Source organism: Panthera leo, chromosome D2 (assembly GCF_018350215.1).
Source record: "Panthera leo isolate Ple1 chromosome D2, P.leo_Ple1_pat1.1, whole genome shotgun sequence".
NCBI classification, from domain to species: domain Eukaryota; kingdom Metazoa; phylum Chordata; class Mammalia; order Carnivora; family Felidae; genus Panthera; species Panthera leo.
Window position 1 is genome coordinate 31,101,804 of NC_056689.1, and position 27,672 is coordinate 31,129,475.

Consider the following 27,672-nt stretch of genomic DNA (forward strand, 5'->3'; position numbering starts at 1 on the left):
CACTGCTCACCCTGAGCTCAGGACTGGGACAGACACCCACCCCAACCAAGTAACTGCATGATGGAGGGCCCTTGCCGGGAACCTGGGGACAGAGAGGTGGAGTTCCCACACAGAGGCCTCTGGGAAGTATAACCAAAGTGAGGTGTAGAGAATTCTAGACTGCCAGAGTTGGACTGTAGCTTCCCCTCTGTACCCAATTTTGAGGTGAGAACATTGAGACCCAGAGAGGGTAAACGGTTCATCCAAGGCCACACAGCGCCCGAGTCCCAAAGCTGGCACAAGAACCCATACATTTCATTACATTTCCAGAGCCTGGGCTCCTGGAGCTGAAATGCCAGGAATTCTAGGTTCAGTCTCCACTAGCTGTGGGACCAAGGCATAGAAGCTGATGAGAATGGGTAGAACGTGGCACCTCTCACCTGGGAGTGTTCAAAATACAGATGTCTGGGCCCCACTCCCCATTCACCGGGTCTGCAGGAAAGCCCTGACATGTGGATTTGGAAAAGGTTCTTGGAGATGCTGACATGCAATGCTACCTGGGGAGGCTGGGCCTGGTCGGTGCTCAAGTCCCTTTTAGCTTGACAGATACTCAGCCGCAGATAATAAAATGAGGCTTGTGCTCAAGTGCATTCCTGGCCTCAGTCCACGGTAGCAGGTCTCAGTGGGTCGGCTCAGCTTCCAAGGGGGCATCCTGCAAATTTAAAAATTTTGCTTGTCACATGATGAGGATAGCGATCTTGCCATACAGACATTGCAAGGGCAGCCCCTCACAGTGAAGAATTGCCCCTGGGTCCTGCACATCTTTTTGACATTTTGCCAGAATGTTCATGTAGGTAAAAAACCAGGTCATGGTCACATGAGCCAAAATCCCAATGTCACTTTCATGCGAGGAGTAGATTTCTTTGAAAACATGGTTTTATTAGGGGCACCTGGGTGGCTCAGTCAGTTGAGTGTCCGACTCTTGATTTTGCCTCAGGTCATGATTTCACGGTTCGTGAGATTGAGCCCCATGTTGGGTTCTACTCTGACAGCATGGAGCCTGCTTGGGATTCTCTCTCTTCCTCTTTCTCTGCCCCTCCCTTGCTCATGCATGCTCTCTCTCTCTCTCTCTCTCACATGCTCTCTCTCCCTCCCCCCCCAAAAAACCCCCCATGATTTTATTATACATGCTTCCTGAAGTGCAGCCACCATGTGGAAAGTTGCATGTGACTTGTCCTACCTTGCCTGAAACTTTACAACTCCTAATCCACCATTTTGGAAAATCATATCACCCATGGCAGGGCTACTAACATAGTATTTGAGTCCCTGAGACAACACCTCCGTACTGGTGTGCATTTGCAGCTTTCCAGGTCACAATGATTGTAGGTAGTTCTACAAGGATCCTGATTTAGCCCCCCCCTTTTTTTTTCAAATGTCAACAAAGGAAACGCGACAATATTCAAATAATTACTCTTTTCTCTTAAAAACCTGCTTATCCATTGTAAGTCTACGTATCTGCCAACTTCATGTGTGATTTCATGATCCTGGCTTTCACTTTTAAAATTAGGTCACTGTACTGCTTTGCGAGAGAATTATATGCGTAGGTCGGTACACCCCCTGATTATAACAAATATATTTTGTAACCCCCATAACCAGAGAGTGTGAGGTCTGGTTGATTTGAGACGTACTGGTCTGCCAAGAACAAAACCTGTAGGAACAAATAGATCTGAGGCTCCTGGACAAGACTTGATAAGGCCTAGGGTGCCCATATGGGGCAAGGGGAACTTTAGAAAGACTGACCAACCATGAGGATGGGGTCCCGGTGGGGAAGGAAGTGAGACGAAGAGCAACACGGTGAGGGGGCTGGGCTTGGTTTAGCCAGTCACAGAGCCCAGATTTGGATCTCAACTGAGCTCATCCTAGACATGCGTGGTTCAGATTAAACTGATGTTCTTGGGTCCCTCTTGTGGGTCTGGGCCTGTGTTGGGTACACATGTTCTCCTCCCGAGGTACCACCACAGCCCTGGGGTAGATGCTATTAACCCTTGTTTGACAGCCGAGGAAGCCCAGGCTCAGCCCAGCAGACTGAGTTGTCTGAGGCCAAGTAGTAATCTCTGGGTGGAAGCCGCTCTGCCTGCCTTCAAAGCCATTTTGTCAGCACAGCCCCAGCTGGTTTCCTTCTGCCCCAGGAAGTTTGTATTTGTTTGCTTTCTGATAAGCAGTCACTCTGGTTTTGATGCTTTGCTAGGAGTGATCACGCAGCCTAGACGGCAATGGGTGGCTTCCTCAGGAAAAGCGGGCTTCCTTGGGAAATGACTCTTGTTTCTCAGGGCTCGGCCGCTCTGACTTTTGGCACCTGGGACATGTACCTCAGTGGCCCACTGCACCTTGCAGTCTATCCCAGAGCGGCAGCCTCTGGGCACATGCTCCCGGCCTCAGGTGCTCCCATGTCTGGCTGGCCCTTAGCCCTCCTTCTTCTCAAGGCCACTTCTGTTTGTGTTGGCTGGTTCCATTGTGTCACCCCAATCTGCTGCTGTTGCCTAGTTTCCCACCTCTCCTTGGGGAGGGCATTTTAGACTCCATGAACAGAGGTCCTGCGGGGGGCTTTCCTGTGGGCCCTTCCTTTCCAGGAGGGGTTCAGAAGCTACGAGGACATCTGCCCACAGCCCTGTCTTGAGGTGAGCTTCCACAGAAGGTCCCCAGTTGGGAGGGGAGGTGTCAGGGACAGGAATGGAGTCATGGGTAGCATGTTCCTGCATTTTAGAGTGGGGCATGTGTCCTCATGGATGGGGGGAAGGCTGTCACTAACTTGGCCATGGATAGCTGTCATTTTAAGCAGCACCAGATTTGCTGGCAAGAATTGTTTTGAAAGAAGCCGCGTAGGGAAAAAAAAATCCCAGACCATATTCCTTCTCACTCTGCCCCCTGGCACCCCAAGCCCTCTGTCATCAGCATGAATTTCAGTCCCTCACCTGGTTCCCCCTAGGTATTCCCAGTCCCTCCCAAGTGTTTGTTACCCTGGAAGGCACCATGACGCCACCAAAGGCCAACGTGGGGAGCATTAGTTCTCTTCCTCACCCCTCTAAATATTCACCACCCCCCTTACACCATCCCAAACATACGGTCTTAATAAAAACACCATGCTTTCTCTGCAAGCAGGGCATCCTGGGAAGTACTTCTCAAACTTTCTGGTGCATGTCTATCACCAGGGGGTCTTGTTTAAACGTACCCTCGGATTCAGTCTTCTGGAGTGGGGTTCCAAGATCCAGCATTTCTAGCAAGCTTCCAGGTGATGCCAGTGGTGCTCCTTGGGAAACCACACTCTGGGTGTGGAAGTCACCCCACCTCTGTCTCCCACCAGCCAGCGAAGCCTCTCCTAGCGAAGCCCCTACTGTGGGAGTGTCTGATGGGGGCAGAGGGGAAGCAAAACTGCCTGTGTCCCTTCTTGAGCCCCCTCTTCTTTTTTCCTATCCCTCTTCCCTCGGCGCTGTAATTCCCTCTTTTATTTGTATCTTCTTTGTTCTCACTCCTCTTGCTTTCTCCCAAGGGCCCATCAGTATAGCTAGGACATGTGAGGTCGATAGGCAGTGGGGATTTTGTTCCATTTTGGTATAATGTGATTCCCCTGTGAAAGCTGAAATTATCTCCCTTAATCCCCATGCATCTTTTATCTTTGGCAGCTTTCTACTTGATGTTTCTCTTGTAATCCCTGATGTTATTGTATAGTTAAGGGGAGTGTGGGGTAGAGGAGCAGGGGGCCTGAAGTCTCTCTCTCTCTGTCTCTGTCTCTGTCTCTCTCTCTCTCTCTCTCTCACACACACACACACACACACACACACAGATACAACTTCTGTGCTCTGCAAGGAACTTCCAAGAGTCAAGTTCCTTTCTGGTCCTTGGTTTCTTCATACATATACTATGGGGTTGTGCTGGCAAATAGGGGAAGGTTCCTCTCCCTCTAACATTCTTTGAGCTTAATAAATCAACCAGCATATTTTCGTTTCTCCCTACAAAATCTGGGGCTTTAACTTGCCATCCAACTCTACCCCATGCTTCTGTGTGTCTTCTGAGTGATCACTTACCTTCTCTGAGCCTTTGCACCCTCGTTTACAAGTTGGGAGATGATGAGAGTCACCTGATCTGGGCAAGTTAGGACACAAACAGGGCCCCGGATGTGAAGGTGCCTATCATAGTTCTTGGCAAAATAAGTTTCTTACTCAGCTCGGGCTGTTATAACACAATGCAAGATAAAGGTGCTGGCAGATTCAGTTTTGGGTGAGGAGCCTCTTTCTGGCTTGCAAACTGCTGCCATGGCATCATGTGCTCAAGTGACCTCCTCTTTGTATGTGATTGGAGAGCGAGAGAGCTCTGGTGTCTCTTCCTTTTCTTGGAAGGACACTAATCCCATTGCCGGGGCTCTGCCCTCATGATCTCATCTAAACCCAATGACTTCCCAGAAGCCTCACCACCACATTGGGGGTTAGGGCTTCAACATACGAATTTTGGGGGGGGGGGGACAAACATTTAGTCCACAACAATAAGGATTAGTCAATGAGGCCGAATTGGTTGGTTCATCTGGGAAGAATGAACAGACCGTTCACGATGCGTGAGGAGCAGTGAAGTCGCACCACAGAGGTGTGGGGAGGAACCAGAGATGGACCCTGTCCTCCAGTCAGCTGGCACAGAGATTTTAGAGTAAAGGATGAGAGGTGGCAGCTAAGAAAGAGACCAGGGAGAGCAGATCCTGGGATGTGAAGAAGAAATAAAACACAGGGGTGGAAGTGGGGGTGTGGGGAGAACGTGCCTGGAATCCCAAAGTAACTCTTGATGAGTAGGCATCGGCTGGAGGTCCCAGGACATTTTTCTGACCCTCCGACGCTGAGAATGCGAGTCTGCTGGGAGACGGCAGCAAGAGCGGTAAGGGTCTGGGGGTGTCAGAGCCTGATGCAGGAGCTCTGAGAGGCAGACGTATCTCGGACTTCTGATGGGGTGGGGCTGAGGGCAAGGAAGCCCAGGGATAACTTGCTTGACTCTTTCAGAGGCTTCACCATTCTGGCTGGGAGTTTGGGAAATGCTGAGGGGGTGTGCAGAGAAGGGCCGGGCGATAAGGGATTTCATCCTTTTTTTTTTTTTTTTTAACGTTTATTTATTTTTGAGACAGAGAGAGACAGAGCATGAATGGGGGAGGGACAGAGAGAGGGAGGAGACACAGGCTCCAGGCTCTGAGCTGCCAGCACAGAGCCCCACGCGGGACTCGAACTCACAGACCGCGAGATCATGACCTGAGCCGAAGTCAGCCTAGGGATTTCATCCTTGAGAGCACTGGAGGAGTAACGATGGCGGTGATGCCACCCTAAGTTAGCGTCAGGAAGACATTTGCAAGGGGATGGAATTGGGTACCCTCGATTGGTGTCATCTTTGTTAAAATTCCAAGATTCCGCCTAGGGGTCGTTCTAAAAATCGGTTGCAGAAAAATACCGTATGCTGATCGCTATCAGTTACATGTCACTGTGGTGCCTTTGATTCTGCTGTATTAGTGTCGTGGGTAAGTCATGCAAAATGTGTTTGAGACTTAGCTATTTCACCTGGAAATGAAGGGAGAAGGGGCAAATCTCTGAGTCACCTATTAAAATCCCAAAGGTCTCTCTAGAGACCCATCTTGGGTGGTTGCCTTGGATCAACCTGTACAGTGCTCGGCAGGCTGACTCTCCAGGGCCTCCAAATGACCAAATGTGACCAGGAAGTTCGTTTTTATAACCAACGTCTAGCCTTAAGGAGAAGTGGCGGACCCTCTGCCTCCAGCGGGTCGCACCTCCCCCGCCCAGGGCCCTGGTGCTGGCCTCTGTCTGGCCAGCAGGCGGCGCGCGGGGCGAGGGGGCCCGGAGGGGAGGCGGGCCTCTGGCCCGGGCCGGGCCGTGCGCGCGCCCGACGCCGGCGCCGCGCACGCCGGGGCTGGGGAGCCATTTCCGGGCGGGGAGGGGCGGGGCCGCCGGCGGTGGGACCTCCAATCTCGGCGGCAGCGGCTGCAGGGGGAGCCCGCGCTCCGCCGCCCTGCGAGTCTGTCGCGTGGTGAGGAGGAGCCGGGCCGGCGAGAGGGAGAGGCTGAGGGGAGGAGCGGGGAGGCGGACTCCGGGCAAAGGAGTGCAGGGGGGCCGTTGCGGCTCCGGAAAAGGGACGGTCGAGCTGGGGCCGAGGGCTCCCGGGTGGGCTGGGCAGGGCAGGGCCGGGCAGCGCGGGGGAGGAGGGAGGGTCGGGCAGAGCGAGGGGCTGGCGGATGCCCGCGGGCGCGCGCTGAGCCTGGGCGCGGGGGGCCCGTGAGTGGGTGCGGGAGAGCGCCGGGGCCGATAGGGAGCGGGCTCCGAAACCCCAGTCCCGCGGAGGTAGGAGCGGACGTGGGGCAGCCCGGATCTGCGGCTCCTTGCGAAGAGAGGAAGGGCTCCGGGGTGGGAGGGATGGGGTCGCGGACGAGGCCAGGAGGCTGGACGCTGGGACGGGCTGCCCCCGGCGCCCGTCCGACTCTTCGCCCCGCTGCGTTTGTGGGCTGGGCCCCGGGCTCCGGTTGGCGGCGGGCTGGGCGTTTCCCCGGGGTGTCTACCTGGGGGGCTTGCTTCGTGGGAGGCTGGGCCTGGATTCGTTTGCTCAGCTGTGGGAGGGAAGGCCGGTGCCAGCAGGGTTCTCATTCGCTGGCCCGGGTGCTGGGGGTGGAGTGTCCTATCTGGGAGTGAAATCTGAGCTCTCAAAGGAGGGAGAGAACCATTTCTTGACTGCTCTAGCGACTCTGGGCGGGCAGACGCGACAGTTTAAAGCTTTGGAAGTAAACAAACCTGGTTCCCTTTTGCAGAGGGGAGGCTCCGTGAGGACAGCTGGAAGAGGAAGATGCCGAGTACGGACCTTCTGATGTTGGTGAGCTTTCCCAAACATCCCCTTTGTCATAAGGCGCTTGTCCCTTAAGTTTTATTTTTAGTCCAGAGGATCTGAGTGTGTAACTCTCACTTCTGATGCTTGCTTTTCGTAGCTGAGCCTTCCTGCTACCTTTATTTTGGGTTTAATGTTTGAGATGGGTAAGTGACTGAACTAAACATATGAATATATTTGTATTTAATGAATGCGAAGAATCTTTTACAGAATTCTTGCAACTTATTTTAATCTCTCCCTTCCCGTACTACCAGAGCAGTATTAAAACTTGTATTTAATTTTGTTTGGGTCTGCCGTATATTCGTTTATAAGCGTGTGTCTCCCAGACTAGAGTTATGATTCCTCAGAAAGCAGATATCCTGTCTTACTTGTTTAAAGAGGAATAAACAGGGGCACCTGGGTGGGTCAGTCGGTTAAGCGGCCGACTTCGGCTCAGGTCATGATCTCACGGTCCGTGAGTTGGAGCCCCGCGTCGGGCTCTGTGCTGACAGCTCAGAGCCTGGAGCCTGTTTCAGATTCTGTGTCTCCCTCTCTCTGACCCTCCCCTGTTCATGCTCTGTCTCTCCCTGTCTCAAAAATAAATAAAAACGTTAAAAAAAAATTAAAAAAAAAAAGAGGAATAAACAGCTGTCATGGTGCTCTGTGTATAGTAAGTGCTTAACAAATGCTTGTTGAGTTAAACTGGTTTGAATTTGAGTTATTTTGTTGGACTGAGAAATATGCCTGCTTTGGTAGAAGCTATTTTTCCCTCTTGAGATTTTCTGTGCCTTTTTTTTTGTTTTGTTTTGTTTTTTGTTTTTAAATAACCGAGCAGGGAGAATAGCATTGCCAAATGCATGTTTACCAAAATGAAGTTTTATTCTTGGGACCTTTATGATTCCATAGAGGCTCTTTATTGTGAGAATTGCAGGGAGCCTATGGTTTTTCAGTAGCTATATAGAAAAAGAGCGTTTCATTTTTTTTTAAAGTTTTTTTTTTTAGTTGTTTTACATTTATTCATTTTTGGGAGAGAGAGAGAGACAGAGAGCATGAGTGGGGAAGGGGCAGAGAGAGAGGGAGACACAGAATCTGAAGCAGGCTCCAGGCTCCAGGCTCTGAGCTGTCAGCACAGAGCCCACGCGGGGCTCAAACCCACAGACCATGAGATCATGACCTGAGCTGAAGTCGGTCGGCCAACTGCCTGAGCCACCCATGCGCCCCAAGCATTTTATTTTTAATAAGCTATTTCTCTGAGTCTGAGGTCTCTTTGTGCAAAAGCATTGATTTAAAAACCATTCCTTTCCCTTTTTTTTTTTTTAATCTCACTATCGCAGAGAATTGGTAGCCATCACTGGGAACTTGGCAAAAGTGAGTAGTGAGGGTGTTTTTTGTACCCGGTGCTGACTTTCTGTAGTGGCAAAACCTATAAGGTCTGTGGGAAGGGTAAAGAGGGAAACTAAGTTGTGATTAGTTCAGGTGTGAGGCAGAGGGCAAGGATGATTTTAAAGACAGGTAAATACTTGGTTTATCCACAGATCCTGGTGAAGAGTTCCCCTAAAATAGTTTCTTGCCTCAGATGTCATGGATTGTCAGTGGATAATAAATAGCCTTATGTGATTTTAAATTCTTAGTGCAAGAGCCATATGTTAGGAAAATTAGGAGCTGTAAATAAGTAAAAGGAAGCAACCCCCAATAATTCCACTACTCGGAAATAACTACCGTTAGTACCTTACAGGGTTAATGCAGAATGATTTGTAACTATTGACAATTTGCTTTTCCTCTTACAGATCAGCATTTTTATGTAAATTAGGATTTCTGTGTGTGAGTAGGATATACCCTCGTGCCCAGAGATGTGCTTATTACTTCTAAGGCCCGTGGGCTCTCTGTAGCAGTGCTTTTATTCAGAATGTTAACTTTGGAATCAGTTTTGTTTTGAAACATTTCTGTAGCAATCACCACTACTTTTCATTTTCTCATTTGATGATCTAGAATATTTAGGGTGTTGATTTGCTTGTTGGTGTAGAGAATTAAATTCACACGGATAATGACTGGCCCTCAAGAATCCTCATGCTCTAAAGATATGGCACTTGTTCCTTGAGGTGCTTTCTCTGGAAAAGTTGTTATTCCTACTTTTTTTTTTTTTTAATTTTTTATTTAAAAAAAATTTTTTTTTAACGTTTATTTATTTTTGAGACAGAGAGAGACAGAGCATGAACAGGGGAGGGGCAGAGAGAGAGGGAGACACAGAATCTGAAACAGGCTCCAGGCTCTGAGCAGTCAGCACAGAGCCTGACCCGGGGCCCGAACTCACAGACCGCGAGATCATGACCTGAGCTGAAGTCGGACGCTTAACCAACCGAGCCACCCAGGCGCCCCTTCCTACTTTTCTTTTTCTTTCTTTCTTTCTTGCTTTCTTGCTTTCTTGCTTTCTCTCTCTCTTTCTTTCTTTCTTTCTTTCTTTCTGTCTGTCTGTCTGTCTGTCTTTCTTTGCCTGTGCTGTGCTAAAGAATCAATGGCCAGGGCCCGGTGTTCAATGGGGGCATTGAACCATCATTATCTGTGTTCTTTAGTTACTTTGTATGAAGCAGGAGACTTGTTCTGGGCCCTTTAACTGGGAAGAAAGGACCCTAGTTAAAAAAAATAGCCTGCATGCAGGGCAGCGTATTGTAGAACCTTAGAACCTCAGAATTAGAAGTAATCTTGGAGGCCATATGATGCAACTTCTTACTTACGTTGTATATGAATCCTTTTTTGAGCATCTCTGATAAATGATGTCTAGTCATCCCTCCTTTCTGCTGGGGAAATAAGATGGACATAAGCTAGGAGATGGTACACGGTGGATCCAGGAATAACAGAAGTCTGATAGTTAATATTTATTGAACAGGTATTACATGTTAGGTGCAGAAATAGATACTCTACATATTTATTTAATTTTCACAATAACCCGTGGAAAAGTATGCTGGCATCCTCCTTTTGTAGATGGAAAACTAGGCTTAGAGAGGGTACCACAGTGATGAAGTTTTAACCACACTTAAGTCTTACTTCGAATCCCTCCTTTTCTGCTTTGCAATGCTGTCTCTGGGCCACGTTCCCCATAAGGGACAGAAGAGGTTGGTGAGCTTTGTGACTGATGGGAGGGGGTTTGTGTGGACTGGGACTGGGGCAGGCTGAGTAGGATAGCTGTGCCCTCTAAGGGAGCACTTTGGAAGCGAGTGTGTGGGGGGCTTTTGTTTTCTAGTACGATCTTGTCTGAAAATCCATATTTTTAAAAAAATGTTTTTAAATGTTTATTTTTGAGAGAGAGAGAGAGTGCGAGCGAGGGAGGGGCAGAGAGAGAGGGAGATACAGAATCTGAAGCAGGCTCCAGGTTCCGAGCTGTCAGCACAGAGCCTGACACAGGGCTCAAACTCATGAACCGTGAGATCATGACCGGAGCCGAAGTCAGATGCTCAGTCAGCTGAACCACCCAGGCACCCCTACATATTTTTTTATACAGGTCTTGTTTATTTTCTCTCACCTTGCAGTTAGGGCACTATATTGCAAACTTAAGAGTTATATTCATATAAGTGTAATGCTGCAGTCTTTGAATTTCATTTCAGAATCATAAAGGGGCATACCACATATTTGTTATAAAGAGAGGGCGTTGGGTTTGGTAGGGTTGGAAACTATTGTGTGGACAGGATACTGTGAACCCAAAGCATGAAGATGAACTGGGGTCTGTCCATGACAGACCTTGTATTCCAGACTACAGAGCTTGGGCTAACAGCCCTCAGCGCTTTCTTGCCCTTAATTTTGTCCTCTTTTGATAAGGTGGTTTGCCTGCCTTCTTCCACTTGCTTACTTACCGCACGTCACGGCCTGTAATACTTTCCACCTGTGTCTCACAGAGAGTAAGAGGGGTGAGAGTATCCATCGGACCCTTGCGATGCCTTCAGAAGAATGTCAAGTCCAGAAATTTTTTTAGGAATTTTTCTCCACGTTGGCAACCATTCTTTTCATCCAAGTTCTCCTCCTTCCTAGTGCTAGGGAAAGAATACTTTATGAAGCCAAGTCTTCTCCTTAGGTGGCTTTTCTCTTGTGAATGGTGTGGTGAATCGTATGCACCATGACAGTGCTGGGTAGAGTTTGAGATAGTTTATCTAGGGCCAAGGTTCTCAGATAAGTGTGATTTTGCCCCTCCCCCCCTCCCCCCCCCCCACCTCGAAACATTTGGCAATGTCTGGAGACATTCTTGGTTGTCATACTTGGGTGCTAGTGGTCAGGGATGCAACTAAAGGCCCTACTATGCACACAGTCGTCCACTCTCAAGAATTATCTGGCCTAAAATGTCCGTAGTGCTTGGGTTGAGAAACCCTGGTCTAGGGTTCCTTACCATAGGTAATGGCATCTGGGTAGTCCTTGCATTCATACAGGTAGTGGACTGAGTCTTGTTTTAGAGTTTAATGGGCCTTTTACAGTGTTACTTAGGGTTGTTTTGCCCATGGATGAAGTCCTGCTTTGGGATATGTATATTGGACAATATACAGCATAATCTTCCATAACACAGTAAAATTGTAAGAAATGTTTTCCTTTGCAACATTTCTGCAGCACTCTCTTGATTTGGAAACAGTAAGCCTGTCTCCATTTTGTGTTTTGGGTTCAGATGGAATGTTTCTAGACCTTAGAGCTTTATCTTTGAGCCTTGAATCTTTTCCAGGCAGGCTTTCTTTCTGAATGTCTGATAGGATTTGAGCAATAAACCAAAAAATCGACACTAAAAGCTCGTTTGTAGTATTTGAATCTGGTGTCTTATTTGTAGGATTGTCTAGAAGAAAGGGAAAATTCATTGGGACTGGTAGGACCTTTAAAATTTTGTTGACAATTTGAATGGCCCTCATAAGATAAGTACTGTATTTGGCATTGTTCCAGCCTTATTAGTAAAGTAAAACTTTAATGGCAAGTTTGATAATTTTTCCAGCTGTTGGTCTAAAGGAAGGAGGGGTTATAAATAGAAAAACCTCAGATCCCAGTTTTTGGCTTGGCTTTGCTGTCTGGGTGTCAGGAACTTTTAGTAACGTTTGCCTTCTTAACTAGGCTTTGTCCAATGTCCTGTTACATAGTTTGCATACATTGGTGGCACAATTGGCCGTCATCGTGGGATTAAGAATTTTCTATGGGAATTGATTTATAGTGAATCAGGAAACATGCAGAACAGAATTACTGGGAGAAAAACCATGCTGTGGGGTAAGAGGAAATACGAGGCATCTGGGAAGATAGAGTAGTACAGGCTGAGTCATCGGTTGGATATATCGATTATCTCCTGGGAGCCTCCAGTAGTGGGACTGAGGAGATGAGAGGACTATTTACAAACTGGGCAGAGTCGAGGAAGACCAGTAGGGGTTGGCGAAACACCTCGAGGCCAAGAGCCGTTAGCATTGTTAGGCTTGAAGGGGCAAAGGTGCAGTAGTTTCTGGAACCTTGAGAGGTTAGCTGTAGGCGAGAGTGACCCATAGGATTTCTGCCACTGCCAGCCGGTAGCCCTGCAGGAAGGGAATCCAGGGGAATAAATACCTCAGACTCTGTCAAAATTTTCCCACCCTCTGATCTCATGCTGGAGCCTTTCGCTGGCCAAACCCAACCGGAAAGGGAGCCTGGGTGATTTACTTCATGGAGGGCAGCCCGTTGAGGCACATAGAGGTGGAAGGTTGGGCTGAGGGCGTGGAGGAACCAAGGGAGGATAGCCAGTGTGCTAAAGTTGAGGTCAAGTTAGTTTTGAAAGGCACAAGTGAGAAGACAGCTTGTTAGTAGAGTCTGGTAAAATGGATAGGAGATGGAATGTTCTAGAGAAGGAATGTTCTCGCCGATAACAGAAGGATAGATTCAGAGGCAAAGTGTCGCCACGGCTTTGGCAAGGCCAGAGCTGCTTTTTTCCAGAGGTAGCCTCAGAATCTTAATTGCCTCAAGGGCCTTTAGAAATCCTGCAGTCCAGCTTCCCTTTGCTCTGTGGAAATCCTTCCCCCAGTGCCCTGCCAGGGGTGGGTGTGGGATGCTTTCTCAGGGAGCTCTTGCCATTGTTGGACAGCTTGAATTGTCAGAAAGGTTTTCATTTGTCCAGATCACTGAACACATCCATTCCGGTTAGGTTTGGCTGCTTATGAGAGAAAAACTAAAGTCATGGCGATTTTTAAAAGGTAGAAAAAGACTTCTCTAAAGTAAGAGGAACCCAGAGTAGACAATTCATGGCTGACGTGGCCATTCCTAGGTCTTTGAGGAGGTTCCCCCGCACATGGTGTGTCCCCTCCTGGTCCAGGATAGCCGTGCTGAGCTTGAGCTGTCAGGTTCATGTTTTCTCAGGTAGGAAGAGGAAGGGCAGGAAGAAGGGCTTGCCCTGCTTTTGGGTTGAAGGTGTTTTCACGTGGAACTTAGCATACATACACAAGACTGTATAAAGCACATCGCTACGTTTTAATAAAAACAGTCATAACATCTATCCCCCAGGCTAGAAAATAGAACATTTGGGGCGCCTGGGTGGCTCAGTCGGTTAAGCGTCCGACTTCAGCCCAGGTCATGATCTCACGGTTAGTGAGTTTGAGCCCTTCACCGGGCTCTGTGCTGTCGGTGCATAGCCCGCTTCCGATCCTCTGTCCCTCTCTCTCTCTGACCCTCCCCCACTCATGCTCACTCTCTTTCTCCCTCAAAAATAAATAAACATTTACAAAACCCTTTAGAACATTTACCTCCAATCCCTGATGACATCTCCTTTCCTTCCCTCTAGGGAGAACTATCCTGATTTTGGGAATAATTATTCTCTTGCTGTGTTAAAGGAAAAAAAAAAAAAGAAAAAAAGTGTTACCCCCATGTATACGTTCCCTAAGTTCAGTTTTGTTTGCTTTTTCACTTGCTGTAAATTGATTTATATGTATTTTTTGTGGTTTTCCCATGTTGGTCGGTGTTTGTGAGACTCATCCATGTTGGTCCGTGCAGTTTATTGGTTTTAGGTCCTTGATTCCCACTGTTGCATAATATTTCATCGTATGACTGTCACAGATTATCCGTTCCATGATGGGCACTTGGGTGGCTTCCAGTTTGAGGCTTTTTTGAACATTACCGTTAGGAACTTTCTGGTATGTGACAGGGAGTCAGAATTGCAAGTTTTTCTGGGATTTAGTCCTCCTGGTGGAACTGCTGCATTATGACTTCGCTAGATAATGGCAGACTTTTCAGAAGAAGCTGCAACAGTTTATACTTCTAGCAACAGTATATGAGAGTTCTTGTTCCTACACAGCTTGGGAAACCTGGTATTTACAAGGCTTTTTTACTTTTTGCCAGTCCAGTAGGGGTGAAGTCTAATTGATTTCCAGGTGAATTCCCCTAATTACTAGTGAGGGTGAGTGTCCTTTTCAAGGTCTGTTAACTCTTTGGAGCTCCTGTTTTGTGCGGGCCTCTTCCAGCCTTATGCTTTATCAATTATTTGTTTCTCCTTGTAGTTCTATTAGATTTTGCTGTATGTGTTTTGAGATTTTGTTACCAGGTGCATACAGATTTAAAATTGTTATATCTTACCCAGGAGGTTGTGCTTTTTATCTGACAGTGCTTTTTTGAGTTCATATAATACAGCTGTGTGAGCTTTTTGTCATGTAATGGGCAGATTGTAAGTGTTTGAAGGAATGGCTTGCCTGTTGCATAGGCAGAAACTGTGGAACAGTCTTCCTCCTAGTCCATTTTTATGGCACATTGTTATTTATATGTCCTATTATCCCATGAAGTGGATAAATCACATTTATTTTATTTTATTTTATTTTATTTTATTTTATTTTATTTTATTTTATTTTATTTTATTTTATTTTATTTTATTTTATTTTGTTTTTTTTTAATTTACATCCAAATAGCATATTGTGCAACAATGATTTCAGGAGTAGATTCCTTAATGCCCCTTACCCATTTAGCCCATCCCCCCCCATACCCCCTCCAGTAACCCTCAGTTTTTTCTCCATATTTAAGAGTCTCTTCTGTTTTGTCCCCCCCTCTTTTTATATTATTTTTGCCTTCCTTCCCTTATGTTCATCTGTTGTATCTCGTAAAGTCCTCCTATGAGTGAAGTCCTATGATACTTGTCTTTCTCTGACTAATTTCACTTAGCATAATACCCTCCAGTTCCATCCATGTAGTTGCAGATGGCAAGATTTCATTCTTTTTGATTGCCGAGTAATACTCCATTGTATATATGTACACCATATCTTCTTTATCCATTCATCCATCGATGGACATTTGGGCTCTTTCCATACTTTGGCTGTTGTTGATAGTGCTGCTGTAAACATGGGGATGCATGTGTCCCTTCGAAACAGCACACCTGTGTCCCTTGGATAAATGCCTAGTAGTGCAATTGCTGGGTCGTAGGGTAGTTCTATTTTTAGTTTTTTGAGGAACCTCCATACTGTTTTCCAGAGTACACCAGCTTGCTTTCCCATAAATCACTTTTGAATTTAAAAATGAAGTAGAGGGGTGCCTGAGTGGCTCAATCAGTTAAGCGTCCAACTTTGGCTCAGGTCATGATCTCACAGTTCGTGGGTTCAAGTCCCCCATCAGGCTCTGTGCTGACAGCTCAGAGCCTGGAGCCTGCTTCGGATTCTGTGTCTCCTGTCTCTGCCCTTCCTCGGCTCATGCGATGTCTCTCTCTCTCAAAAATAAAGAAACATTAAAAAAAATAATTACAAAAGAAGTAGAGTTTTCGGGTGCCTGGGTGGCTCAGTGGGTTAAGCGCCCGACTCTTGATCTCGCCTCAGGTCGTGATCTCTCAGTTCTTGAGTTCAAGCTCCGTGTTGGGCTATGCACTGACAGCACGGAGCCTGCTTAGAATTTTCTTTCTCCCTCTGTCTCTGCTCCTCCCCCATTCGTGCACTCTCTCTTTCCCTGTCTCAAAATAAGTCAACTTAAAAAAACATAAAAAAAAAGAGGTTCTTTTTTTTGAGGTATATCTTACAGTAAAGGGCACAAATCTTAATGGTACAGGTCAGTTATATTTGCATATGAGTATGCTGTACTCGCTGCCCAGGTACAAAGAATGGCCAGCATCCCAACAAGTTCCCTCGCATTTGGTACCCACCAAAGGTTATCTTTCTTCTCACTGTAGGTTAGTTTTGCTGATTTTTGAACTTTGCATAAATGGAAACATACAGTTCACGTTATTTTCTGAGTATCCTTTTTGCTGAATCTGTGAGATTCAGCCATGCCCTTATATAGCAGTATTTTTTTTTTTTTAATTTTTTAACGTTTATTTTTTGAGATGCCGAGACAGAGCATGAGCAGGGGAGGGGCAGAGAGAGAGAGGGAGTCACAGAATCCGAAGCACATTCCAGGCTCTGAGCTGTCAGCAGAGTCCGACGCGGGGCTTGAACTCACGAGCCATGAGATCATGATCTGAGCTGAAGTTGGACGCTTAACCGACTGAGCCACCCAGGCGCCCCTGGGTAGCAGTAGTTTTAAAACTCATGGCTGTGTAGTTGCACAATGTATAAAATCCCGCCATTTATTCATTCTACAGTTGACGAACATTTCTGTTTCTGGTGTTGGCTGTTTTGAATGACACTTCTATGTTCTTGATTGAACATGTCTTTTGGTAAGCACAGAATTGCCGGGTCATGAGGCGTACTGCCAGACAGGTTTCCCGAGTGGTTGTCCGATTTACACTCCCACAAGGTTTTCTTAATATGTAACTTTTGCATTTCGCTTTCCAGCAACAAATCTTAAATTTCTGTTACCTGCATGCTCCGTGTGGGAGACAGCATGGAAAACTCTTTCCTGAAGCAGGTTACGCACTTTTAAAGTGTGAAACACCCCTCCGTTTCTGTAATTTCCCCGGAAAGGAAAAGCCTACTGCATTCTTATTCACCTCGTCCATCACTATTAATAAACATTTGACGTAAAGAGAGCAGAGTTTTCTGTTAAGGGCAGACGTTTAGATTTGCAAAACCCCATTTGTAGCAGATAATTTGAAGGTAAAATCATAGTGCTCTGGAACTCCTTGGAGTCTAAGTAGCTGTTACAGTAGGTTTACACTTTGTGCTCCATATTGGGGAGACCTTTTTTTCTGGAGGCTTTTTCTGAAGGCATTTAAGTGTACTCCTTTGAAATGCATTTTGGCTGACGGATCTAAAAAGGGATACATCAGTTCTGTCTTGAGTTCCAGTCTTACTGGTGCCGGGACAGGTGAGGCAAATAGAAGATAATGTTTGCAAACTCTAACAGGAAGGACCAGAGGACAAAAACAAGAATGCCATGGGAGACCTGCTCCTTGGCTAGCTGCATTGCAGCCAGGGCAGACGAAGGCCTAAGGTTATATTGCCCAGCCCTTTTTGATAAGCTTGTGATTTCAGATGCTTTCCCAAGACTCGTAACTATAGCAGTCAACAGCAATCTGTCCAGATGCCTGAAATCAGCCTTATGATCTGTAAACATAAGTGGGTAACCAGTTTAGTCTTGTTTTGTAAGTAAGAGGACACTTGTAATCTTCTGATCGAATTAAATAGTGGAAGGCCGAGAGTTGATGTAACATGTGTCTTATTAAATGGAGGAGCAGCTCACTGGTCGCCGGCGTCTTCCTACCATCCTCTGTAAGAAAACACAATGTAGGGGTGCCTGGGCGGCTCAATCGGTTAAGTGTCCTACTTCCGCTTGGGTCATGGTCTCACTGTCCGTGAGTTCGGGGCCCTGCGTCTGGCTCTGGGCTGACAGCTCAGAGCCTGGAGCCTGTTTCAGATTCTGTGTCTCCCTATGTCTCTGCCCCTTCCCCACTCACACTCTGTCTCTGAAAAATGAATAAACCTTAAAAAAAATTAAAAAAAAAAAAGAAAACAAGAAAACACGATGTAGGCATGGGAATCAAACCACTTACAGCCTCTCCCCGCTCTATCTGTGGGACTTTGCTTGAGACATTGCAAAGGTTACTTGTCCTTGCTGCTTACTGAAAAGGAAAGGGGAATGTTTCCTCACAGAGATTCCGATTCCTCAAATACTTAGTGTTTATTATCTGCGGTTGCTTTCTTATTACCTTACTGCACTGAATACTCACAGCAGCCCTGAGAGTAGATAGATGGGGGTATCTTTTTGTCCGGTGAACTTTTTGTTGAATTATAGCAATGGCATCTGTTTTTGCAGATGAGCAAAATCCTGCTGCATCGAGACTTAGTAATGTGCCAGAGGCCACACAGAGCTAAAATTAGAGTAGAAGCTTTTGATTACCATTCCAGACTTTCCAGGGCACCACGGCTGCCTATAGAACACTAGTAACAGGCCACTCGGCGATCCCACAGAAGTCGTGACGAGTGTCAGTTCAGCACGGCACTCAGAGGTGGCTGTCCCTTTCACATACCCCGGGTAGTGGCTGGAGTGTGTGTTTATGAGCTGCCAAAGGAGAAAGTGTTTTTTAAAAACCTCATCTAAAAATGTAGCAGTTAATAATTCTGTTTATAAACTCTTAAAAATACATACCGTAAGACAATAGTGATCCTCTTTGTCTAGTTTGTATATAATTTCTAAGTTAGTTTTAGACATCTAGGGTTGATTTCATTTGGAGTCCAAAGCTTTATTCTGTGTTTCTGGAATTGCAGAGTTTCTGCTGGTTTTTGGCCCATATGGCAACTTGTTTTCAGAAAGGCTTTTGGGTTTTTGGGGGGTTTTTTGTGTTTTTTTTTTGTTTTTGTTTTTAAAGAAAGCCTGTGGATCTTAGGTGGTTGGTCTTAGCTACGTTTGGTAGACAGAGATGAAATTGCTGGGTCATAATGCCCCCCCCCCCTTTTTTTTTTTTAAAGTGTACAGTTCATCAGTTTTTTATCGTGTTCTCATAGTTGTGCAGCCATCCCCACAATCTCAGAACATTTTCAGAAGAGACCCCCCAGTTGTAGTACTTACTCCCTTATGTGGCTGCAGTCCCCGGGCCTGGAAGCCGCCACCCTGCTTGTTGTCTGCACATACCCTTATTCCGAGTGCTGCATACACACAGAATTCTACAGTGTCTGGTCTTTCGTGATCAGCTGTTTTCCTTAGCATGGTGTTTTGAGGGGTCATCCTGTTGTAACATGGATCAGAATGTCGTTCCTTTTTATTATAGTGTTGAGGCTTGTCCTGGAGAATTTGAAGTAATGGATGCTACTTCTCCTACAGGGAACACGGGAGTCTTGGGTTTACTTTACATATAATAGAATACTTCTGTGATTCGTTTTAGAGAGGGGGTCATTAACCTGGGGAAGATGGACCCCAGTGATGGCTTTTAGGATGTCCTGAGCCCTTTGTAATTATCTTCAGGTTTCATGTTCCCAAGCATTTTTTTTGTGGGGAAGTTTGGGGACTGAGAGTTTTTAGCTTTTGTTAAAAGATAATTTTCAAAGGGTGCCTGGGTGATTCAGTTGGCTAAGCCTTTGACTCTTGATCTCAGCCTAGGTCCTTTTTTTGTTGTTGCTGAAAAAAATTTTTTTTAATGTTTTATTTAATTTTGAGAGAGAGAGAGAGAAAGTGTGTGTGAGCTGGGGAGGGGCAGACAGTGAGGGAGACTCAGAATGTGAAGCAGGCTCCAGGCTCCGAGCTGTCAGCACAGCGCCCGATGCAGGGCTCGAACTCACGAGTTGTGAGATCATGACCTGACCTGAAGTCAGGTGCTTAACCGACTGAGCCACCCAGGCGCCCCTCAGCTCAGGTCTTGATCTCAGGATCATGAGTTCAAGCCCCACGTTGGGCCCTATGCTAAGCAGGGAGCCTACTTAAAAAAAAATTCACAAAAGGTAAAATCATGACACTGAAACAAATACAAAATGAACACACATTAAAATTTTACTTTGCTTATAAAGAGGAAACCAGGCAGATGTTCTAACCGGTTTGAAAGAAAGGTCCAAAGAACAGACACATTTTTATTTATTTTTTTATTCTTTATTTTTTTCAATATATGAAGTTTATTGTCAAATTGGTTTCCATACAACACCCAGTGCTCATCCCAAAAGGTGCCCTCCTCGGGCGCCTGGGTGGCTCAGTCAGTTAAGCCAAAAGGTGCCCTCCTCAATACCCATCCCCCACCCTCCCCTCCCTCCCACCCCCCATCAACCCTCAGTTTGTTCTCTTATGCTTTGGCTCTCTCCCACTCTAACCTCTTTTTTTTTTTTTCCCCTCCCCCATGGGTTTCTGTTAAGTTTCTCAGGATCCACATAAGAGTGAAACCATATGGTATCTGTCTTTCTCTGTATGGCTTATTTCACTTAGCATCACACTCTCCAGTTCCATCCACGTTGCTACAAAGGGCCATATTTCATTCTTCCTCATTGCCACGTAGTACTCCATTGTGTATATAAACCACACTTTCTTTATCCATTCATCAGTTGATGGACATTTAGGCTCTTTCCATAATTTGGCTATTGTTGAGAGTGCTGCTATAAACATTGGGGTACAAGTGCCTCTATGCATCAGTACTCCTGTGTCCCTTGGGTAAATTCCTAGCAGTGCTATTCCTGGGTCATAGGGTAGATCTATTTTTAATTTTTTGAGGAACCTCCACACTGTTTTCCAGAGTGGCTGCACCAATTTGCATTCCCACCAACAGTGCAAGAGGGTTCCCATGTCTCCACATCCTCTCCAGCATCTATAGTCTCCTGATTTGTTCATTTTGGCCACTCTGACTGGCGTGAGGTGATATCTGAGTGTGGTTTTGATTTGTATTTCCCTGATGAGGAGCGACGTTGAGCATCTTTTCATGTGCCTGAAGAACAGACACATTTATAGATTAAGAACATTAAAATGAGTACACAAATGCCACCCAAACTATTTTCTTCCATAGTGGAGAGGGAAGTCACTTGAACCTTTACCACGTGGCAGGTTTTACGTGTTTATAGATGAAGAGTGGTTTGCATTGCTGTAATCATTTCCAACTTCCAGAGTTGTAAAATAGCTTCCTTAGAATCAGACTCTGGTAGCGTAGAGGGACATCCTAGACAATGTATAATTTTCCATCGAAATCACACATTGTCTTCTGCACTTTTTTTTTTTTTTTTTTTTTTTTTTTTTTTTTAAATTTTTTTTTCAACGTTTTATTTTTATTTTTGGGACAGAGAGAGACAGAGCATGAATGGGGGAGGGACAGAGAGAGAGGGAGACACAGAATCGGAAACAGGCTCCAGGCTCTGAGCCATCAGCCCAGAGCCTGACGCGGGGCTCGAACTCACGGACCGTGAGATCGTGACCTGGCTGAAGTCGGACGCTTAACCGACTGCGCCACCCAGGCGCCCCTGTCTTCTGCACTTTTGACGATCAAAAAAGTTTAAAACTCTTTCAAATGTTAACTTTAAATTGAGTGTCTTACCTCAGTTTAAAAAAATAGCTCCTTTGTGACTGGATTTTAAAGGCCGACTTGCCAAAGGGTGTTTTACATCAATTGAGGGCCAGTCAGAGACCCAGGGATTGGTCTCTGGTTTGTGCTTTTGAATAAGATTACATGTTCGAAATCTCCAGAGAGGTAGACTTTGCAACTGACTTAGGTTCCACTTCTGGGCATACACTCAGTGTTTCTTATCTCTGACAGCAGCAGGACTATTGACAATGGAGATTTCTATAAATATAATCTGGAAAGTCTAGGTATCTTCACTCAGGGACAAAGGTAGATAATCCTTTTAGTAAACTAAGTCTGGGAAGGGAGAAGCCCTCTGACTTCTTCCCCAACTGTGGTATACTCAGGGAAGTCAAGACTTCCCCTTTATGTGTGTAGAATACAGGATTATTTCTGCTGGTCCTTGCTTGCAGTCTAAGGAGTTACCATTTGTAGTGCTCAGAGGATAGTGAACTTTTGTAATTTGAAGATGACTTCTGTGTATGTGCACACTGGGCTACTTACCACGAGAGACTGGGAGTTAAGGCCATCAAGTTTGAGTAGTACCTTCTGCCCACATCTTACCGCCTTGCCTTTGGGTGACCATCTATTTAGCAAGGAAACCCGTAATTGCTCTTACCTCAACATCCCTCAGCCTGTTCCTCTGCTTATTGAACTTGGTTTTCTGCATTTAGCATTCGCTCCTAGTTTAAGCTCCCCATGGTGCCTTTCTTGATGCATTACAGAAGACAGGGGCTCAGAATCCTTAGTTGACAGAAACCACACCAGTCTTCACTTGATGCCTTGTCCTGACCATGAGTAGATAAATCAAAAACTGATCCACCCGTTTGGCAGGTTTAGGGCTGTCAGCTTTTACGAGCTCAGAAGCTTTGATTTTCCATGAGTACACTTTAAAAAAAATTTTTTTTTTTAATGTTTTTATTTATTTTTGAGACAGAGAGAGACAGAGCATGAGCAGGGGAGGGGCAGAGAGAGAGGGAGACACAGTCTGAAGCAGGCTCCAGGCTCTGAGCTGTCAGCACAGAGCCCGATGCGGGGCTTGAATTCACAGACTGTGAGATCATGACCTGAGCTGAAGTCGGACGCTCAACCGACTGAGCCACCCAGGCGCCCCATCCATGAGTACGCTTCTAATGACTTGAGAACATGGCATGTCAGTCTCCTTTCTGAGGCCAAGATTGTGTCTCCGTGATGGTAAGGTGCTTTGCCTGAATAATCTAGGGCTAAGTGTAGGGCAGTTATTAGACTTGGTAAATGTTTGTGGAATAGTACCAAGCGTGTACCTCTGACTCTTGAGCCATGGCTGGAAGGGAAAACGTGGACTGTTAAGCTTGTTGAGGTGAACTTCTCAGATACCGGATCTCTTGTTTCACATAGTGGAGTTTTGGAGGAAGTGTATGGTTTGCCCTTTACCTCCTAAGAAATGATGATTCAGTCCCTTCAAACATTTCTGTATTTGGTTTCATTGCTCGGTTCTTACTTCTTTAATGACCCAAGGGAGTTTTTCCTTCAGGCTTGTGATCTGGTTTTGCTAATAAACATTAATGCCTTTGAAGGCTCTAAAAACAATAGTGTTTTCTTACCTGTTTGCGCTTTGAAATTCTGCAGAATGTGATATGAAAGAGAACCATTTAATTAGCTTTGTTTTCTGTGTTTTTAGGGCAGAAGGGAAGTAAGAATGACTACACTAACTCTTTGGGGTCTCCTGTCCTTGAACTTTACTCCTTAACCTTAGTCCCGGGCTTTAGAGTACCATCTGATCGCAAGACATTAAGACAGTGGGTGAACTGGGTAAAACAGGTTTTTCTTTTACTTAGCAGCCCATTCCTGCTTTAAAGCTTGGATTTCTGGCTCTTCTGGAAGAACTGTTGAGTGGTGAAGTGTGTAGTTGTACTAGACGTAAAGAAAGTGGACAGAAGAGGAAAAACAAGTCCCTTTTTCTCTGCAGCATTGCAGGGTGGTGGCAAGTTTTGATTTTCATTAGTGTTTGGCTTAAGAATAGTTATTAGCCAGGAGCAGTGAAGCGGTCTTATGGATTGACGTGACTGGGCCCTCACACTTCCAGGGATGCCTGGGGATGCCTTTTTACCCTCATCTGAAAGATGGATAGCCGCCGAGTTTGGTGACTGAGTCTTCGTAATATGTTAAGTCAATTACTGAGCGAGTCTTCTGCAAAAGAAGGGGTGGGGAGGCTGTGTGACCTTTGGGTTTCAGCGTCTTCATCTGTGAGGGATGGAGAGTGGTCATGTACTGGTCTTTAACCTGTCGTCCCTGGTGGCTGTGAGACGATGTATCTTGTGAGCTCATCAGAACGGTGCTGGTGTGTGCAGTCTGGTTACAAATACCAGCGATTCTGCTCCACAGGTTCAAGTCAGTGGGAGAGATGCAGGAGAGGGGAGGCCGAATCCTCCCTGGGGTCTTACAGAGCAGTGCTGAGTAGATGCGGTACTGTAATTACTTCATTTGAGTAATTGTTGGGTTCTTACCACATTAAAAGTAGTGTAGGACATAGAAAAATTGTGTTGTTTGTATTCTAATCTGCACTTGGTACCATAAGAGAGGTCACGTGTGAAAACAGTTACTTGGCTGTTCTCCCCCACCAGGGTTGAATGCTTTGCTGCTGGGACAGATGAACTCACAGTGCAGTTGGCCAGTGCAGTTTGGCCCTGACTGACTCTTGAGAAATAGCCCGAATGGAGGCATACTGGATATCTGGCATAGTAGAAATGCAAAGAAGTCATTGTGCTGTGATAGGAAGGTGAACCTTTAGCAGAGAAGTGGCTTTCCCAGAATCCCGATTTTACAGTGACTCCACGGTGATACCGTGAGGCGTCACTGTTGTGAGTTTCTCCTTTCTCCTCCCGTGAGAGACAGACTCACGCTTGGACTCTGGTCTGCGTGTGGCCAGCAGCCCTCATTTGCACAAGCGAGCATTTCGAGTGGCACAGGGTGTTACTGGAGCCAAAGGAAGCTGGGGAAACTAGCTCCCGCGCTCTTTGATTTTGACCAGAAAACCTTAGCCGACTCTGTGCTGGGTAATAATCAACTGAACACGGTTGCCACATTTTCTTTGGCAAGGAATCTGTGTCGCTGTGGCAGTTCGGAAATTATTAGTAGAGTCCGTCAGCCTGACAGTGGGAATGTTTTTCTTTGATCTTTAACCTGCTTTTCTTTGAGGTGGGAGGGGCAGGAAGGGGAACCTATGTTGGAATAACTTGTTGCTTCCTCTGCTGGGCCTCACAGCATTTGGTTTTCTTGAGTTCTCTTCTTTTAGGTCCGACTCCTCCAGCAAACGTTTAGATGTGTGTAATATTGTGGAGCCCTGAGAGATGGTTCCAGACATCTTGGAATTCAACTCTGCTCGTGAAGTCCTGTGTTTTAGTTCTGACTCTGCTACTGAATACTTTGCTGTAGAGCAAACTTAACCTTTCTGATTTCACTTTGCACCACCTAGGATGTGAAACTGTTTATTCTATTGTTTTTAAAGTTTTTATTGCTATTTTATTTTACATTTATTATTGCTTTGAATGTTTACTTTTGAGAGAGTGAGAAAGCATGCACTCACACACACACACGTGAGTTGGGGAGGGGCAGGGAGAGAGAGAATCCCAAGCAGGCTACACGCTGTCAGCGCAGAGCCCTGTGCGGGGTTTGGTCTCATGGACCCGTGAGATCGTGACCTGAGCCGAAATCAAGAGTCGGGCATTTCACGGACTGAGCTGCCCAGGAGCCCCGAAACTGTTCATTCTTAACCTGAGGACGTGTGAGATTATAAAGTACAAATAAAATAATATGAAAGCCATCGAAAACTTTAAGTTACATAAATATTACTAAGTGTTCTCTACAAGTAAGTTAATGCTCCTGAGTACTTCGCTCTTTCTTCTGCATGTTTGTCATGGCCCCTCTAGCCTTCTCTCAATTTTAGTCCCTCTGTGATCAGGTGGTCACGTAATCTTTGAGTTTGGCAGGGGAGAGAAAGTTCTAAGTGAAGCAAACAAGTGATCTCTGATCCTTATAAAATAGCACGTGTACAGTAGGTGCTCGGAAAATCATTGTCGAGTGGCGGGGAGCTTCAGTAGCCGTGGGCATGTGCTGCCGAGAGACCTCCTCTTACGGGTGGGGGTGTGGGAGGCAGCCCTGGGGCCGCCGCAGCCGCCCGAGATGCCATTGCTCGTGAATAAAACGAGTACAGACGGTCCGCCCTGGGAGGTGCTGGAGAGAGGATTGTTGTTATTTGTGTTAGCTCCGAGGAGGGAAGCACCGTCCACTGTGGGCCTGGAAACGTCTGCCAGATGGTTTTTTTCTCTTGGTCCTATTCAGTGTTTCTTCTGGTATAAATTGGCAGTGAAGAAATTCGACGTGGAAAAAATACCCCTGCCTCATTGGCAGTTGATCAAGTTCAGTGCTAGTTCTCGAAGGAGTTTTTTGGGGGAAGAGGTGTGGGTAGTGCCGCGGTGGGAACTTGCTTGTGGAATCTTGTGCTCTTGAAGTCATTTAGGGACGGGAAGAGTTAGCAGTTGCTGGGAATCGCCTTGGGCTGGTACCAGTAAGGAAGAAACTTCTGCATCTCTTTGACTGACTTGTTTCATCACATCATAATCCTGGCTTCGCAGAAATGTGAAGAGAATAAATCATAAGTGTAAAAAGCGCTGAGACCTTGTACGCTGCACAATACCTCTGTGTTAACAGCCTTCACTGCATTACACAACCGCCTTCTCTAATTAAAGAAGCTGGGAATACCATCGCTGAGGCACTGCTTTTAAACCTGAATGTCAGGATCCATTTAGAGGGATGCAGAATCAATTCAATGGGTCAAACATCTAAAGAAAGAAAGTAGACATAGAAAAAAAAAAAAAGTGCATCACAAGTAATAAGGCGTTAGGTACATTATTCTGGAAACTTTTGTTTTGGTTCCATATCTTTCTGTTGCTATGTGTGTAGATGGTTGTAAAATGGTTTCTGTGTGTCTGTATTGGAAAAGTTTGAAATCCCATGGTCTAACAAATAACATGTCTCAGATTTTCAGAATTTGTAGACTTCCATTGCTGTGTTACTTTTAGGAAAGTGTCTTGCTCCCTTGAAGTGATTTGGGGGTTGAAAGAGTTCAACATGATTGGGAATAGCATGCCACCAAGCTCCCATGAGTTCTTGCAGCTCCTTTTGTCTAACAATGATTAGGATGATTGAGTACTATTTCGATGTCTTCCAGGCATCAGCTAAAACCTAAACCATTTGATTAGACATGGAATGAGTAAGAAGAGAAAGGCCGTGTAGTTTCCTCGTCCTTATTTGACAGTAGCTTCTTAAAAGAGTTAATATTTTGAATCCTCCTACCACGAAGGTTTGTCTTTTCTTCTTTAATATTATGCTTTACAAAAATTTACGGTATTCTTTGTCACCATTTTACATATATTCGGTGGGCAGAGTGTTCTGTTTGTTTTTATCCTCTAGAGGAATACATTCCCAATTTGATGACAGACTGGAAAGGAAGGAGTACTCTACTTGCGGAGTTTTTACCAAAACCACCGTTCTCTTAGGGGTCGGAGATAAATGCCCACACACCCCCCCCACACCCCCACAGATACGCATAGACACAAACACAATTTATTTATTCTGTGACTGTTATTCTGTGTCCCTTTTTCTAGATAAAGAGTAGAGGCACAGCTTGGTGAAATAATTTGCCTGGCGTTGCACAGCAAGCTAGTGGCCTTCGTGGATGACCATTCAGAGTTCTTGTGTTTCCAGAGACAGTATGCAGGTTAAGTTGACATAAACAAAAGCTTGAGTATTGTAATCATTAATATATATGCAGGTGTATATAGACAAAAAATGTACTTCTGTAAGCAAAAAGACACGGTGGGAAATAGTAATTATAACTATATTAAGTTTCTGTGCTGTTTCTATGTAGACCTGTTTACCTGTAGTCATGACCCATGCATACAATTTTAGTTTGTTATGATCTGTGCAGTACATCCAAGGTAGATTCTGCCAAGAACATAAATTAGGAGAAGGAAACCCTAGGGATAGCACTGGAGGGTAATGTGTTAAGAGATCCTCTGTCCATGAACACTTAGAATGAGGAATTGAAGGAATACTGAACACTGAGTCAGGAGGCTTGGGTTCTGACAAGCCTGTCTGGATGGGCCTGGGCATGCTGTTTCACTTGGGGGCTTCTGTTTTATAAAGTGAAATTGTAGGCTTTATCTCTAAAGTTCCCTTCAGCATTTAGATTGTATTCTTCCCTAGGGCTGGAGTATTGCATCAGGATCCAGCCTGGGGTTTGTGCTGTTTGCAAGGCCCCAAGGGACTGCCTCATCCTTTTTTCCAAGGAGATAGCACACCTTAGCCCACAGAGCCCTATAAAGCAGTGAGCCATTAGTGCTGTGAGGTGCTTATTCGTTGGGGACTGAGCCTAGGTTGTTTGTAGTAACCTAGAAGGACCTGGGAGAGGCCAGGAG

The 27,672-nt window shown here is 45.8% G+C and overlaps 1 protein-coding gene across 6 annotated transcripts in view; it reads left to right on the top strand.

Annotated features, from left to right (window-relative positions):
- Positions 1–27,672, top strand: part of SGPL1 (sphingosine-1-phosphate lyase 1) — a 75,510-nt gene that overhangs the window by 10,271 nt on the left and 37,567 nt on the right. The window contains exons 1-2 of one of the 6 annotated variants that reach the window (XM_042908829.1): positions 5,975–6,048; positions 6,821–6,882. In XM_042908829.1, the coding sequence (XP_042764763.1) occupies positions 6,856–6,882 (27 nt within the window). In that variant the 5' untranslated portion in view covers positions 5,975–6,048; positions 6,821–6,855. The other 5 variants (XM_042908831.1, XM_042908828.1, XM_042908830.1 and 2 more) reach the window with 5 other exon arrangements.